Source organism: Spermophilus citellus, assembly GCF_964194105.1.
Source record: "Spermophilus citellus genome assembly, chromosome: 9".
NCBI lineage: Eukaryota > Metazoa > Chordata > Mammalia > Rodentia > Sciuridae > Spermophilus > Spermophilus citellus.
The window spans coordinates 124,673,564-124,688,484 of record NC_138191.1 but is presented as its reverse complement, the minus strand read 5'-3'; the positions used below and the strand labels follow the sequence as shown (position 1 = coordinate 124,688,484).

The following is a 14,921-nucleotide window of genomic DNA, read 5'->3' as shown; positions in this document are numbered from 1 at the left end:
AAACCAGGCTCTGGGACTGGCCCAGACCCCGCAGTGAGAGTCGGCACTGAACCCAGCTCCTGCGGCGGCAGTGGGGGCCAGCCCACCTCGATACATGTCTGGACCACCTGCTCCTTCGTTATGGTCCTGCCAAGGCCCCAGCTGTGTCACTGGGCTCTGGGGAAGGGACTGTCCTGAGTTGTAGCCTTGAAACCAGACATATTTGCCACTTGAGCTTCCAGATCTGAAACAAAAGGCGGCACCCCCTTTGGAAGACACCTTTGGTGGCCTCAGATGGCCCGGGGCCATCTCAGGCTGGGGCTTGGCCATCTTGGCCTGCAGACTCCTTCACTCCACGTTCGCGTACCACCCTGCTCCATCCCTGGGGGGCTAGCAGGAGGCTGTCACTGCACTGGGTGCTGAGGGGCATCCCAACCAGGAACTGCCCAGGTCAAGGAGAAAGGACAGACAGGTTTTACCTGGTGGCAGCTGTGCCCCAGCATGAGGCACGAGCGAGTAAGGACTCCTTCACCTTCACCAAGAGCCCCAGCTGCCTTGATTTCATAATTGTCAAATTAGAATCATTTCCTGTCTCGTAAGGAGATGACTGTCCTTTTAAGAAGATTTGTCCCCTCTCAGGTAGCTTCTTCCATTTTACCTACCTCGAGTGTCTTGAGTGATTTTCAAAAAGTTAATGAGTATTTGTCAAAGCCAAGGTCTGTCCAGCATGGCTGCATGGATTGTATTTTTCATAATCTGGCCCTTCCCAATCTTTAGGGTTCCAGGACAGGGGACAGCAGGGGGCAGAAGGAAAGGTCCCTATTGCCAAGGGGTTTGAGTCAGGACTGGGGTGCAGCCTGGCGCTGCAACTCCCTCTGGGTTCCGTGGGGCTGATGGGAATTCAACAACATGAACCAGAAATACAGCTGCACACAAGGCAGACGGGGATTGGAATCTGAGGATGAAACCATCAATCCCAAAGTCAAAAGTACTTTGGAGAGTCTGTGAGGCCACGGAAGACCCCTGCCTACATGGACAACTTAACTCTCTGATAAGCTGTTAGAACTTTCGTTGGGCCGTAGACTTAAAGTCCGACGTGGTATGTCTAGCCTCGACTCCGTTTGCTCACAGCTTTCAAAACTCAGTCAATGCTAGTCAAGGATGATGCTGCATCCTGAAGCCACAACATAAAATGACCACAGCTACCAGCTCCTGTGTGCCTGGTATATGTCACAGACGGGCTGACGCATCACCGTGTGTTCTGTGGTGCTCAAAGCCCTGCAGTTTGGGCTGAGCGCAATGGTGCATGATTGTAATCTCAGCTACTTTGGAGGCTGAGGCAGGAGGACTGCAAATTTGAAGCCACCCTGGCCAATTTAGCAAGATCCTGTTTCAAAACTTTGACAAAGCACCTGCCTAACATATGCAAGGCCCTGAGTTTGATTCCCAGCACCTCAAACAAAACAACTCTACAATTTAGATGTTATTAATGCTGTCACACAAAGAAACTGAGACTAGAGATGAATAACTCACACAGCAGGGCCCCACAGCGAGTGACAGGGCAATGCCCCTCCTCTGACCAGGCCTGGCTGGCAGGTGCAGTAGGTGGCGCCCCCTGCAGCCCATTCCTTAGTGTCCCCATTGGTGCTTACCCAGCAGGTACTTGATGATGGCTTGATTGTGTTCCCAGAGGTTGCTGAAGGTCCCCCAGCGTGAGTGGCCATCAGGCACGGGGTTGGCCTTGATCCAGCCCCCACAGGCATAGCTGAAGAAGTCCTGGCAGGGGTCCACCGTGGGGTCCATGGAGTTCAAGATGGAGCTGGTCACTGAGACGCAGGCCTCGCTCAGGCACACTGGGGGTGTTCCTGGAGGGGTAAGGGAAAAAAGTCAGTGATGGGCAGGGAGGAGGGTTGGGGAGGGTGGCACAGGTGGCCGAGGGCCCCCAGCACACGTGCCCCACCCTTGCCCTGACCGAACAGACTAGGAACTGGATGGTCACTAGACCCCGAACAAGAAAGGGTTCTAGTAGCTTCATGATCTTCTGGTTTGTGAAATAAGACTTCTGCCCGTTGCATAAGTCCCTTCTGTGGCTTAAAAGAATCTGGAGCCCAGGTGCTTTTTTCTCTTTCTAGGGATTGAATCCAGGGGCTCATCACCCCGGAACTACATCCCCAGCCTTTTTTACTTTGAGACGGTTTTGCTAAACTGAGGGTGACTTCAAATGTCCTATCCTTTTGCCTCAGCCTCCGACGTAATCTGGGATTACAGGCGGGCGGGCACCAGCACACCCAGGGGTGCTTTCCTCTTAATCAACCCTTCCCTCCACAAAGATTCTCTGACTTCTTATTATTCCCCGATGCTCAACACACTTATCCACTCATTCACGCACTCAGCTACTCCACAAAATCAATACTGAGGCCCTTTGCCGAGTACAGAGTGTGTGCGAGGCGGGGAGACAGGAGGCAGTCCTTCCCTTCAGGAGCCCACCCTTTTCTGTTGGGGACACACATGTTACATAAGCAAAGTCAAAACACACCAGGAGAAACTGCCACTTATTTACAAAACTAAACTGAGCGTTGACTAGGAGCCAACTGGGTGATGCAGACACATGGTACCAGGACTCAGGTACAGGGAAAGGACTGGGAGAAGCCACTCCCTCACCAGGCAGGAGAGCTGCTTGTCCCAATTGGGGCGGGGGGGTCGGTGGCTGAACAACCCTAAACCAAAACAATAAATAAATAAACAGAAACAACCTGAGAGGCTGGTTTGCCAAAGGCGTGAGCAAGGGCCGGACCCTGCCTCAAGGCTGTCTGATGAGCTCTCGCAAGGGACCAACCTGGCAGGTCCCCAGAGGCTCTCTGAGGCCGCAGGACGAATGAACCTGCCCGCCTCATGGCCTGCCCACAGGAGCCACCCAGGCCACAGGGGGGACTGCTTCCTGAACAGGCTGGGCACCAGGACCACATTCACGGTCTTTCAACCCTCGCTCCAGCATCAGATACGGGTGGGATATCCCTGAGGAAACTGAGGCTCTGAGAGAGCGACCAGATCAAGGTCATCCAGCCGCACAGGAGAGCTGAGAGCCAACGCTGGCCTGTTTTGGCCCAGCAGCCACAAGGCCAGGTTTTCCTGCTGTCCGTCTCCTCTTTGGTGGCCACAGCAGGGGCTGGAGTGGCCTGATTGGCAGGATTGGTTCCTTCACCACACAGGGAGGTAGTGAGGCTGGGTAGCTTTGGAGACTGGTAGATCTGGGTTCAAATCTCAACTTTCCGCTTCTGCCTGTGCGGTCTGGTGCAGAGACCTCCTGTCTGAGCCTGGGTTGGGGGCGCAGCTCGGCAGTATGCACTCTGCCCTGGGTCAACCCCCAGCACTGCCAACGAAAACCAAAAACAAAACCTCTGAGCCTTGGTTTTTCCAGGGTCCATTTCACAGTGACGACAGGAATTCCTCACATGATCCCATCACACAGGGTACATCAGACAGGTCTGAGGTGCCAGGCTGATCTTTAGAGAGGAGGAAAGACTGCAGCCTTCAGCTCACTCAGAAACAACACCAGCAGGGCTGAGGGTCTTGAGCAGGTCCCCCGGGGGCTTATCCACCTCAGCTGACAAACACCAGTCCTTCAGGTGAATGAAGGGCTCAGAGGAGTCACACCACAGCAAGAAAATCAGGGTGACTTAATTTTGAGATTAGGCAGTAATTAAAAATCACTGAGCTACTGTGCGTGAACCCAGAGCATCTCTTCTATGGCAGGACTGAAGCTGCCATTTTCAATATTTCCAGATGAGCTCGTCATGAGTTTCAGAGTTGCATGTCCCCGTCCCCAGCCACAGTGACGACAGGACTCTTTATGGGGGAAGGCGGAAGAGAACTTGTGTGTGGCTTGACAAGGCCTATTCACTATTATGATAAAACTTCATAGTTGGGAAAGAAAAAGAATACCTATTGTTGTTACAACCAAACCACAGGAAGTAAAGCTTGGCACAATCCTGGCTGGTGGAAAGACCCAGAAGGCAGAGTACTGAGGGGCTCAGGGTTGAAGACAAAAGCAGAAACCGGCACCTAGAGTCGGACCTGCAGGTGGCATCCTCAGCAGGCGCCTCCTCTGCAGACACTGCCCTGGGTTCCTGGCTGGGCCTGGGCAGTGACCGTTGGGTTATCTAACTATTCTAGGATTTGAAGATCTTTAAACAAATAGTCTTGGCCAAGCAGGTGCTTAATGTAAATTTGGTTAGTTAGTTAATGGTTTCCCGCCCTGCTTATCCAAGGCTTCCGTTCCTTAGGGAGACCTTTCCAGGCCCTCTTCCCCTCTGGGTCCCTCACTGCCTGGGTGTTTGCCATCTCAGCGTGGGCTGTGCTGGGTCACGACTGTATCCCCCTGTCCACCTCCTGCACTAGAATATGAGCTTCAGGGTGCGTCAGGTATCTCCCTTGCTCCTCTATGTCCCCTTCTTGTCATGTGCTTGGCATCCGGCAGCTCTTCAATACACGTCTGTGGAATGAACAAGTGACTGAATGAAAGTGCCTTGCCCAGCGCCTGTCACCACCTGCAGCAGGGCTCATATTTCTTCCCTTTAGGATGTGTGGTCAGCTGAGAAGCAGGAACCAGACCCACGTCGAAAGCGTTCATCTGGATAGTGCCATCAAAGATGCTTTGAAATATTTCCTGGGAGAACATAATTGTTTGTTTGGCGGCTGCTGTTTGCAAAGCACCTGAGAGTTTCCGGGAGGGAGGGCCTAGCAGGAGGGTGGACGGGAATGCACTTCACTGGTCAGACATCACTCACTGGCGGGTCTTGCAGAATCACCGGAGGATCTGCCTTGACTGGCCTGATGTTTGCGCATCCGTGGCCAATGTCAGCACCTACTGCTGTGTAACGAGGTTACTGTCAACATCCGAGGTGGCCACTGCTTTCTCAGGTGGCCCAGGGTCACTGATCCTCTGCCCGGCTCATTCCTCTCCCGGGTCTAGGCCAGGGAAAATCTGTCTGAGGCCCTGAGAGCCAGGAACACAAGGCAGAAGCAGGATTCTTCCATGTGGGCCCCACTTGGCAGAATTGTTTTGGGTTTGATTGCTAGGAGCTGACCCTAGGGGTTCCCTTTTGGTTCCTGGTGAAGAAACTTCCTGGGCAGGAACTCCTAGGGATGGTCGCAGGCAACACTGGCTGCTGAATCTGCCCCACTCCCCGTGTCCTGGGCCATGAGCTGAGCAATGGGGCTGGCCAGGCTCCACACTGACTGGCCAGTTGTTCTAGACTGACTTCGATGAGGACAAGGTAAGGTGGCAGCTTCAGGGTGAGGAAGATCTGCATGTGCCCTGTTGACAGAGAGGTGCATGCACACACTCGCAACTCACACCTGCACAGTCAGGTACACACACTCGGCAGAGAAAGGCTTAATCCTCCTACTCTGTGGTTCACTCCAACTTCCAGTTCCTAGGCCAACATGATGAAGATTTGGGCCTACTTTTTCTTCTAGTAGGTGCAGGATCTCTAAGAAAATTTCGTCTATTCGATTTACTGTTTGCACAGTTAAGATATGCAGGCACGATGCCAGGCACATATGGTTAAAAGTCTGGAGATTAGTAATTAATGAATCAAATAGGCATTAAGCACCTGCTGGGCCAGGCACATTTGGTAAAAAGCCCATAAACCATTAAATAGTTAAATAATCAAGTGATTATTTCTTAAGTATTACACAGGTCCTTAGCTCAGTGCCTGACACAGAGTAAGCACCCGTCACGTTTGTGGAATGAATGAATGATATGGGTCCCATACAAGAGGGATGCAGAGGTGACTCAGATGAAGTCTCTGCCCTCTCCTCAGGCCCCCAAGGGCCCTCCCCACCCCAGCCCAACACGGCTACCCTCACAGGTCAGCAACTTCACAGTGGCAAAGGCTCAACACAGCCATGAGCTCTCTGATGGGGTGAGTGACCAAGTTGGTGGATGGAGCCCCTGGGGCTGCTCACCAGGTGGACCAGCAGAAAGCAGGATGTGGGGGTACAGGAGAGTGGGCCCCTGGCCTTGGTTGTAACCTGAATCCACCCTGTTGGGTTGCATAAGGGCTGAGCAATGAGGCACTGACTGGATCTACGCAGCTGGACATGAGATCCAGCCTCGAACTCCTGACCGAAGTACCTGAGAGGCCCCATGGCATCACCATGTGGGATGGAACAGACACACCCACTTACAGAGCGGTGCGAAGGCCTTGGGTCACAGAGCTGAGCTCCTCTGGGGTCCTGGTGTGCCCCGGAGTGCATCCTGATTACAAAGCGGGTGGGCAGGGCCTGGGCCCCAGAGCCCTCAGGAGCCGGCAGCCTGTGCACACTTCTCCACTCAACCTGCCACTCGACCCCCACTGGCTGTGTAAGCTTGGCCAAGTTACTTGGTCTATGCCCATTTCCTCATATGGAAAAGGACCCAAAGCAACCACGCCTTGCAGGGGTGCTCTGAGGAGGACAGGAGGCAACAGACTTAAATGACAGGCGTTTGGCCCGCGGGTGGTGTATAGTAAACAGAAGCCTTTGTTGCTAGTCTGTTGGGACTGAGGACAGCAGGCAGTGGCAGCCTGTCTATCCGTCCCACGTCCTAACAACAGCAGTGCCCAGAACCGAGCTGAGAAAGTCCTCTCAGGCACCAGGTACGTCCTCAGAGCCATCTCCAAATTGGCACTGCTTACCCATTTAAAGTAGAGAAGACGAAGGCTCTGGGAAGTGACGTGGCCTGTCCAGGTCACACAGCTGAGAACTTGCTGGTCCTTCTGGTTCCAAGACTTTCAAACCATCCGTGCCGCCCACCTCCCTGGGCTCGGTCTATCCTCAGCTCCCTGAGCCCACCAGCCCAGCCCCAGCTCAGCCTTGGAAGCCGGTCCCAGCTTGAGCAGGAAGCTGCCCTCGCACAGCTGGACAGGGCAGAGGGCAGGAGGGAGTCGAGCCCACCACGAGACACAGAGGCACCTACTTGTCTGGATCTGGATGCCCAGAGCTGCCAGGCAGGCCACCAGTCCTGCCACCAGAAGTACCACCAGCACCACTAGCCGCTTCTCCACCTGGGTCCGTGCTGCCCAGCACCTCTGGCCGCTCCGGGGGCTGCGGAAGTTCACCTGCAGGGGAGGAGGCAGGAGGGGTGGGGAGGACAGGTGCCCAGGGTGCCCCCTGCCCAGGAGGAAGGGGCTCCACGGCAGGCTCGGGCCCTGGGGAGGCATCAGGGCTGCCCTCCTAACTCAGGGGTGGTCCAGTTCCCACAGAGTCAGCCCTAATCCAGGAAAGGAGCCACCACCCTGCTCAGGAGCTTGGACTTGCTTCCACAGCTCAAGCCAGCCAGGCTTGTGTGTTCCGTGTCACCCGATAGGAGGAGATGAAAAAAACCTACAGCGTTTCCCTGCAGCTCCAGGAGGGAGTTCAAGGAAGAACAGGATGTTTGGACTTGCGGGTGTCCAGCTGGGCTCTCCTCAGAGCCCCCACGTCCACAGAGCTGGGGACAAGGCTGACCACGGCTCAGGCTTCCCAGAGCAGGGACGCCCTTAGCTCAGTGAGGCCTCCCAGCCCCACAAGAGCAACCTGATCAGTCCTCTTTTTACATTTGAGGGAGCAGAGGGGGAGCGGGTGCGACCCCACCTCCCAGCACACAGCTCAAGGGGCGGAGTCTGCAGGCTCCAGAGCCCCCTAGAGGAGGGCCAGAGAGGGGGGTCTCGGGAGATGCTGCGGAAAACACGAGAAACCGCTCCGTGCAGGCAGGTCCTCAAAGGGAGGGAGAATGTCCCCCGCCTCCTGGCTCCACAGGAAAGGAGGCACAATGGGGGGAAGCAGAGGGTGTGGCCGGCCCTTCAGCTCTAGGGACAGAGCAGACAACAGCTCTCAGCCCAGGCCCCCGCACACCCAAAGCCTGCCCTGGGTTCCCCGCTGTTCTTCGAGGTACTTCCTGCAAAAGCCAGGGCCACAGGACAGGAAGGGTCTCCTGAGGGTGGGGGTCGGCGCAGTGTCATGACCTCCCTGTACAAACAGCTGGGCACCAACTCAGGCCACACTAGCAACGCTGCCGGGAAGGTGAACTGCTTTGCTTTCCACTGCTCTTGTGCACAGGCAGGCAGACCAAGAAAAGTTGGGGGTGGGCAGGGTTTCAGTCTGGGAAGGCTTCCTGGAGGGGGTGATGTCTGGGCTGGGTCTTGAAGAGTAAGTAGGAGTTGGTGAGGGGTGCGAGGTGTGGAGCCCACAGGGCGCTGTAAGCTAAAGAAGGCGGACTTCCTCCTGGGGCCTGGAGAGACGGCATTAGATTTGCCCTTTGGGAAGGGCTGGGAGAGAGGAGTGAGGCCTGGCAAGGAGGGGAAGGGAGATAGGGAGACATTAAGGAGGCCATGGCAGCCTGCCGGGGGGGTTCAGGGAGACCCAGACTCCAAGCGGCACAAGGAGGGGCTCTCTAGAGCCAGGAGAGGGCCCTGAGGATGTCCCACGCCACCACTTAGGGATCTGATGTGGGCGCCTGAGGGAAGGGCACTGTGGCCATCCTCGGAGAGGATGGAGAGGACTGGGAACTGCTGCACCAGAGAAAGGGGAACACGAGAACTTTCTGTGGAAGAAAAATTGGGCCCTAAAACTGAGAAAGGAACTTGAGAGCCGGTGACACTTTCATGGACATCCGGGAGGCTCCCACCCGGCGTGGGTCAGCAGAGGGAGGGAGCCGCTGCCTGCTGGGACCCTGCAGGGGAGATGCAGGCTGGGTGCGGTGGCACAGCCTGTCATCCCAGCTATGGGGAGGCTGAGGCAGGAGGATCGCAAGCTCAAGGCCAGTCTCAGCAATTTAGTGAGATCCTGTCTCAAAATAAAAACAAAAAGGGCCGGGGATGTGGCTCGGTGGTGGAGCACTTGCCTAGTGTGTGTAAGGCCCTCGGTTCTATCCTCAGCACTGCAGAAAAATAAAAGAAAGAAAAAAATGGGGTGGGGCGAGCAAAGATTTCTGACCATGTTACTTCGATTAGTTAAACTTTGTATTAAGCTGGGCATGATGGCACACACCTTTAATCCCAGCAAGTGGGAGGTTGAGGCAGGAGGACAGCAAGTTCAAGGCCAGCCTGGGCAACTTAGCAAGACTCTGTTTCAAAACAAAATTTAAAAAGACTGGAAGGTAGCTCAGTGGCAAAGCAAGCCTGGTTTTGATACCCAGTACCAAAAAAAAAAAAGCCTTGTATTAAGGTGAAAGCCACCGGTGCGCTGACACACACACACACACACACACACACACACACACACACACACGGCTCTCCAAAGTTCATAAGGTGCTTTTTAGGCATCAGTGACCTCATCCCATTTACCTGGGCACTGATGATAGGGGCCCATGGGTTTGAGGCAGGCACTGCCTCCCCTGGAGACACGGTCACTGTGCCCTCTGCCTGGCCATGGTTTTGCCCCTGGACTTGTGGCGGCCTTCCTCCTCCTCCTTGTGGCCTCTCCTGCCCCTGCTGTCGTGGCTCAGCTCACAGGGTGCAGAGGCTCCCCCTGCTGCAGCCAGCCTTAGGAGGCTGGAGGGCACACCACGAGGCTTGGGGAGACACAGGACACCCTCACCATGTTGGGAGACTCAAAACTGCTGAGGTGAGGGGACCCGGAGGCAGCCAGAGCGGAGGTACTGAGGAGGGGGCAGAGGGGAGGACAAACCAGAAGGCAGAAGAGGGAGGAGCGGGGAGCATGGGGAGGAAGAGGCACTGATGGCAGCTGGGAAATGCTTGTGGGCCTGGCGTCCTGAGCCTTCTGATTTGTCACAGACGGTATGATTCTGGTTTTGTCCCTCAGAGTAGGTACTAGCATTAGCTCCAGAAGAAGCACAGAAGAGGGGCGGAGGGGAAGAATAAGGAGAGAGGACAATGAGGCGCCCCATCTCTCCAGGACTGGCGTCGTGTCCCAAGGCGGCCGTGCCACCCGCCAGAGGAGCCGAGTCAAGCTGGGAGTCATTGTTCGATGTCAAGCAAAGTGTTGAATCTAAACAGATGGTGTCCGCTGGAAATTAAATTAGAATTAGGCCAGAATTGAATTAAAAACTCATAGTTCTAGGCAAGAACCACAAACAGAATTTGAAAAGAGATTCTTAACCTGTGGCATGTTTTTGGCTCGACTTGTGCTGCCGGGCCAAGGCCTCCTGGTTTCTGGTCGGGCCTCACCTCGAAGGGCAGAGTGGATCCAGAGGCAGCTCCCCAGGGCAGGGAAAGTCACCTGGCAGCACTGGCCAATTCTGGGTGCAACAGACAGGGCAGAGGCTGGGCCAGGTACCACTCTGCTCCCTCCAGCCACCTGCTCAGCCAAGTCCCTTTTCTCTGAGCCCCCACTGCACCTGCCCTGCCCCCTGCATAGGACCCTGGGGACCATCCCAGGAGATGATGTCACAGCAAGGAGAGAGGTGAGCGATTTCTCGCTTTCCTTTTAGAAACAAGGGCCTGTCAATCATGGGAGACTGGGCTGTGGCCAGTTAGAGGGCAGAGGATTAGTGGCAAGCAGCCCAATCCATCTTGGGGAACATCACTGGGAAGTGGCCCTTGGCCAAAGTCCAGAGCCAAAGGCTGGAAGATGGAGCTGTGAGTTGGGTGGGCGCTCCCCGCTGGCCGGCCTTATTTCCCAGCATCATCCTGTGAGGCACAGAGAGAAGGAAAGCGGTAGAGAAAGGAGTGTCTCCCCCCAGAGAGACCAAGGAGGAAGCACTGGATCCAGAAAAGCCTGGGGGTGGGGGCGTGGAGAGAACTGAGCAGCCGGGCCCAGGAGTTCCCAGGGTTTCCACAGCCAAAAAAACAAAGCCCTAATCGGGGATAAATATTCGGTTACAGAACCAAGTGCGTGGCTCACCTAGGCTTTCAGCAAGAACGAGTTCTGCAGGTGAGGACGGGGACCGCCTGGGGCCCAGGAGCCTCGCCAGTAGCAGCAGGGGCGGGGAGCCTGGCTCTCAGAGTCGGGGATCAAGGTTCTTCCCAGCCAGAGCCAGGTCCCCCAGTGACCAGGCCGCATGGAGCGGCAGACAGGAAGCCATTTTCAAAGGTCTGGTGGGGAGCCCACCCCCTGCGTCCAGAAGCCCAGCTGCTCCGAGGGCGAGGGCTGGCAGCGGACCAGGCTGCCCTGGAGTCAGCCTTTCGGAACAGGCAGACCGTGACCTAGCGGGAGGCCCTGCCTCCACAAGGGTGTCAGTTTGGGGAAGTTTCTTTCATTACAGTTTCCATGAGGTGGACTTCCTGCTGAGGCCACTAGGGTCAGCCCAGAGCAAACCTATGGTGCCTTGTCCCCCGCCATCTGCCTGAGCCCTCCCTACCATCCGGTCCCCAAGCCTGATCTTCTTTGAGTAATAGCTTAAAATTTTCCCATCATAGGGGAGGGGACACCTTGCAGGTCCGGTCTTTAGAGAAACACTTCCCAGCTGTCTTTGAATTCCAGAATGAACACCCAGGTCTCTATGGCACAGGGAAGAAAGAAGTCAGAGGCCGGCCGAGCCTCCATCACATGCGCCTGGGCAGCCTCTGGGCCTCATCAGTGTCCCCTCTCTAAAGTGAGGAAGCTGGGATGAAGCCCCACATGGGACTGTCTCAGATTCTAGAACCTTCAGGCCAAGAGTCTAATCCTGTAACTGGAAGAGAGTTGAAAGGCCCCCTGCTAAGCAGAGAAGGCTTTTTAAAGTCCTGAATGGGTCTGCCTCCAGAATCACCCTCCAAATCACTGCCCTATGAACTTAAATATCTCAGTATTCCTAAAAAATAAATCTAAAAGATTTTGAGAAATCACTGGATGAGTGTCACAGGTTTGGGGAGACAGTTGTGGCTGGAGGCTTCCCAGGTTGGCTGCAGGGGCAACAAAGGCTACTTCCCTTCAAGCCCCTGAAGTGTACAAGTGTGGGGCGACCAGGCTCCGGCTTTAGCAGGCCGAGGCCCAGGCAGGGAAAGCTGGTACATAAGGGCTGAGATGTTAGGAGTGGTGAGTTTCTCGGAGAATTCTGCTAGCAGCCAGGTCTGTGCTCTGAGCACTGAGACCACTTTCACCTCTGTGGCCTCATTTGAATATTTGCAGCAGCTCCCAGAGGTGAGTTGCAATATTATTAACCCATTTTATAAAGCTGTGTGAGTGAGCTGCTTTCAGGTCTAAGGCCACGAGGGACAGAGCGAGGGCTCCAGGTTAGGACGAGGTGGCTTAGAGGCTGAGATGTAGCTCAGCGGGAAAGCGCTTGCCTCGTGTGCACAAATCCCTGGCTTTGATCCCTAGCGCCAAGAAAGAAAAGACCAAAAAAATAAATGAATAAAAATAGGCTTAGCCCTCAAACAACTCATTTGAGTGGATTGTAAGTAATCCGCCTAAAATAAGATAATAAGATAAAGGAAAACTGCTTTCAAATAAGGTATAGGTAGAACTTTCCTCCAGCTAAATTCAGCACTTTGTTAACACATCCAGTAATAAAGGTGGCAAGTGTAGCTGAGAGATGAAAATTTATATTTTCATTTATTAGCTATTGGTGTTGATCACTTTGGAATTAGAGCTAATTACTGCTTCTTCTTCTTCTTTTTTTTTTTTTTTTTTTTTTGGTACTGAGGATTTAACTCAGGAGCACTCTCCACTGAGCCATACCCGCAGCCCTTTTTATTTTTTATTTTGAGACAGGGTCTCGTTAAGTTGCTAAGGCTGGCCTTGAACTTGCCATCCTCCTGCCTCAGCTTCCTAAGCAGCTAGGATGATAGATGTACACCACCATGGCTGACAAATAGCTTATTTTTATAGTTGCCAATTAAAAGAGGAAGATTTGGGGGTTCACAGTCCATCTTTAAAAGGCTAACATGGAGGGACCGGTTATGTTTCAAGCATCCAGACCAAGGAATAACCTGAAAGGCTAAAGATGGTCACCTGTAGTGTGATGACAATTGTCCTAACTGTTCATCTATACTAGATTGAATAAATAATATACACAAAAGCTACAGATTATTTAAAAAAATATTTTAGGGCTGGGGATGTGGCTCAAGCGGTAGCGCGCTCGCCTGGCATGCGTGCGGCCCGGGTTCAATCCTCAGCACCACATACCAACAAAGATGTTGTGTCCGCCGAGAACTAAAAAATAAATATAAAAAAAAATATTTTAGTTGTAGATGGACACAATATCTTTAGTTTATTTATTTATTTTTATGTGGTGCTGGGGATCAAACCCAGTGCCTCACATGTGCTAGGCAATCGCTCTACCACTGAGCCACAAACCCCAGCCCTCTATAGATTTTTAGTGGTGGCATGTTTTTGAAGATTTTAACATGAAAAATGCTTATGAAGTGCAAAATTCAGGACACATAACATTGTACATTTAGAGTGAGCTCAATTATCTTTCAACATACACACACACACACACACACACACACACACACACACGTATACACACAAAAGGGACCAAGGAAGTAGCTAATGGAAGAGCACATACCCAGCATCATGCACAAAGTCCTAGGTTCAATCTCTAGCGCCAAACACACACATGTATGCATAGAAAAAACTAGAACCCATTATCTCTGAGCAGTGGGATCACTGTTTCTTTTTAAATCCTTTTTTATATTTCTCTCTCTCTCTCTCTCTCTCTCTCTTTCTCTTCTAACCACAAATGAGCATGTAAAGAATTTATAGGAAAAAGACCTTCAAATGATTAAAAACATTGAATTAATAATAATAAAAAAGTGTGCCTTGAGCTGTGCATTTGGTGCACAATGACTTGGGAGGCTGAGGCAGAAGGATAGAAAACTCAAGGCTAGCCTCAGCAACTTAGCAAGACCCTGTCTTAAAAAAATAAAGGGGGAGGCAGGGGTGTTGCTCAGTGGTTGAGTGCCCCTGAGTTCAATCCTTAATACTGCAAAAAAAAAAAAAAAAAGAAAAAAAAAAGGAACAGCAGAAACCCAACTCTGCCTTGTAAGTTGAGGTAGACAGGTCTTAACTCAGAAACACAGGCACTGGAGAATTCACAAAATTTTGCCCTGGGCACCAAGCAAGCCAAGTGAGGTACCCACAGAAATGTCCCAGCCTGGGCTAACCCTTTTGCCTTTCCTTGCTTGGCAAGTGGAAAATATACCCAGCTGGGCAGTGTGACATGGGGATACCAACTGACCTCCAATTCACATGACAGCGATATGGCCACAGAATGTCCCCAACTTGTCCCTAGGGCTCAGCTTTGACATCTATCTGTACCATGGCCACGCTGGCCCTTACTTCATAGGTCATAAAAACAACAGCGCTGGAGTGTGCCTTCCAAGCACTTTCTCTGATCCCATCTCACAGATGAGGGAATGAGGACTGATGGAGACGCGGCACCTCACCCACACCCACCAGTGGGTCCCTGGCTTCAGAGTGGGCTCCCGGCACTCTGCCAGGGGGTGCACCTGGATGAATGTACTGCTGATCTGAAAAAGGCTGTAAACCCAAGTGGGCTGCTGTCAGAACAACGGCACAGCATGTGATTTTGTTGTGAATTCTGATGCTTTGTGCTGATATATTTAGAACCTTCTGGGGAAGATGAGATGGAAAAAAGATTGCTGATTAGATTCTGTTTTGATTTGTGAAGGAAAAAATGCCTGCTGCAGAAAAATAACTTCCGGCTGGATTTAGCCTCTGAAGGGTTCACAGGGAAGCAGATTTAAGACAGGTTGGGTTGCCTCTCCCAGACTTCTAGGTCTGTGACCAAGCTAAGTTGGGTTATTCTCCTCTCAGGGCCTCAGTTTCCCTATCTGTGAGTTGGGAGAAGTCACTCTGCAGCTCCTAGAGGTGGTCCTGAAGGTTAAGTGGGACCACATAGGTAGGAGTACTGAATCTTAGTGTGTATAGCACTTGGAATATGAGTTTGGATATCCCTGGGCCTAGTTAACTAGTCTAGAGGACTTGGGGTATCGCTCGGGGGTACGGCACTTGGCTAGCATGCACCCAGGACCCTGGTTCAATCCCCAGCACTAAAAAATCAAAACAGA

General features: G+C 53.0%; 1 protein-coding gene across 3 annotated transcripts in view; it reads right to left on the bottom strand.

The window, feature by feature from the left end:
* ECE1 (endothelin converting enzyme 1) overlaps positions 1-14,921 on the bottom strand; it is a 96,867-nt gene that overhangs the window by 36,074 nt on the left and 45,872 nt on the right. For all 3 annotated transcript variants that reach the window (XM_081306254.1, XM_081306253.1, XM_081306252.1), the window contains exons 3-4: positions 6,941-7,082; positions 1,632-1,844 (exon numbers count right to left, since the gene is read on the bottom strand). In XM_081306254.1, the coding sequence (XP_081162380.1) occupies positions 1,632-1,844; positions 6,941-7,082 (355 nt within the window). The remainder of the gene's footprint in view (positions 1-1,631; positions 1,845-6,940; positions 7,083-14,921) is intronic.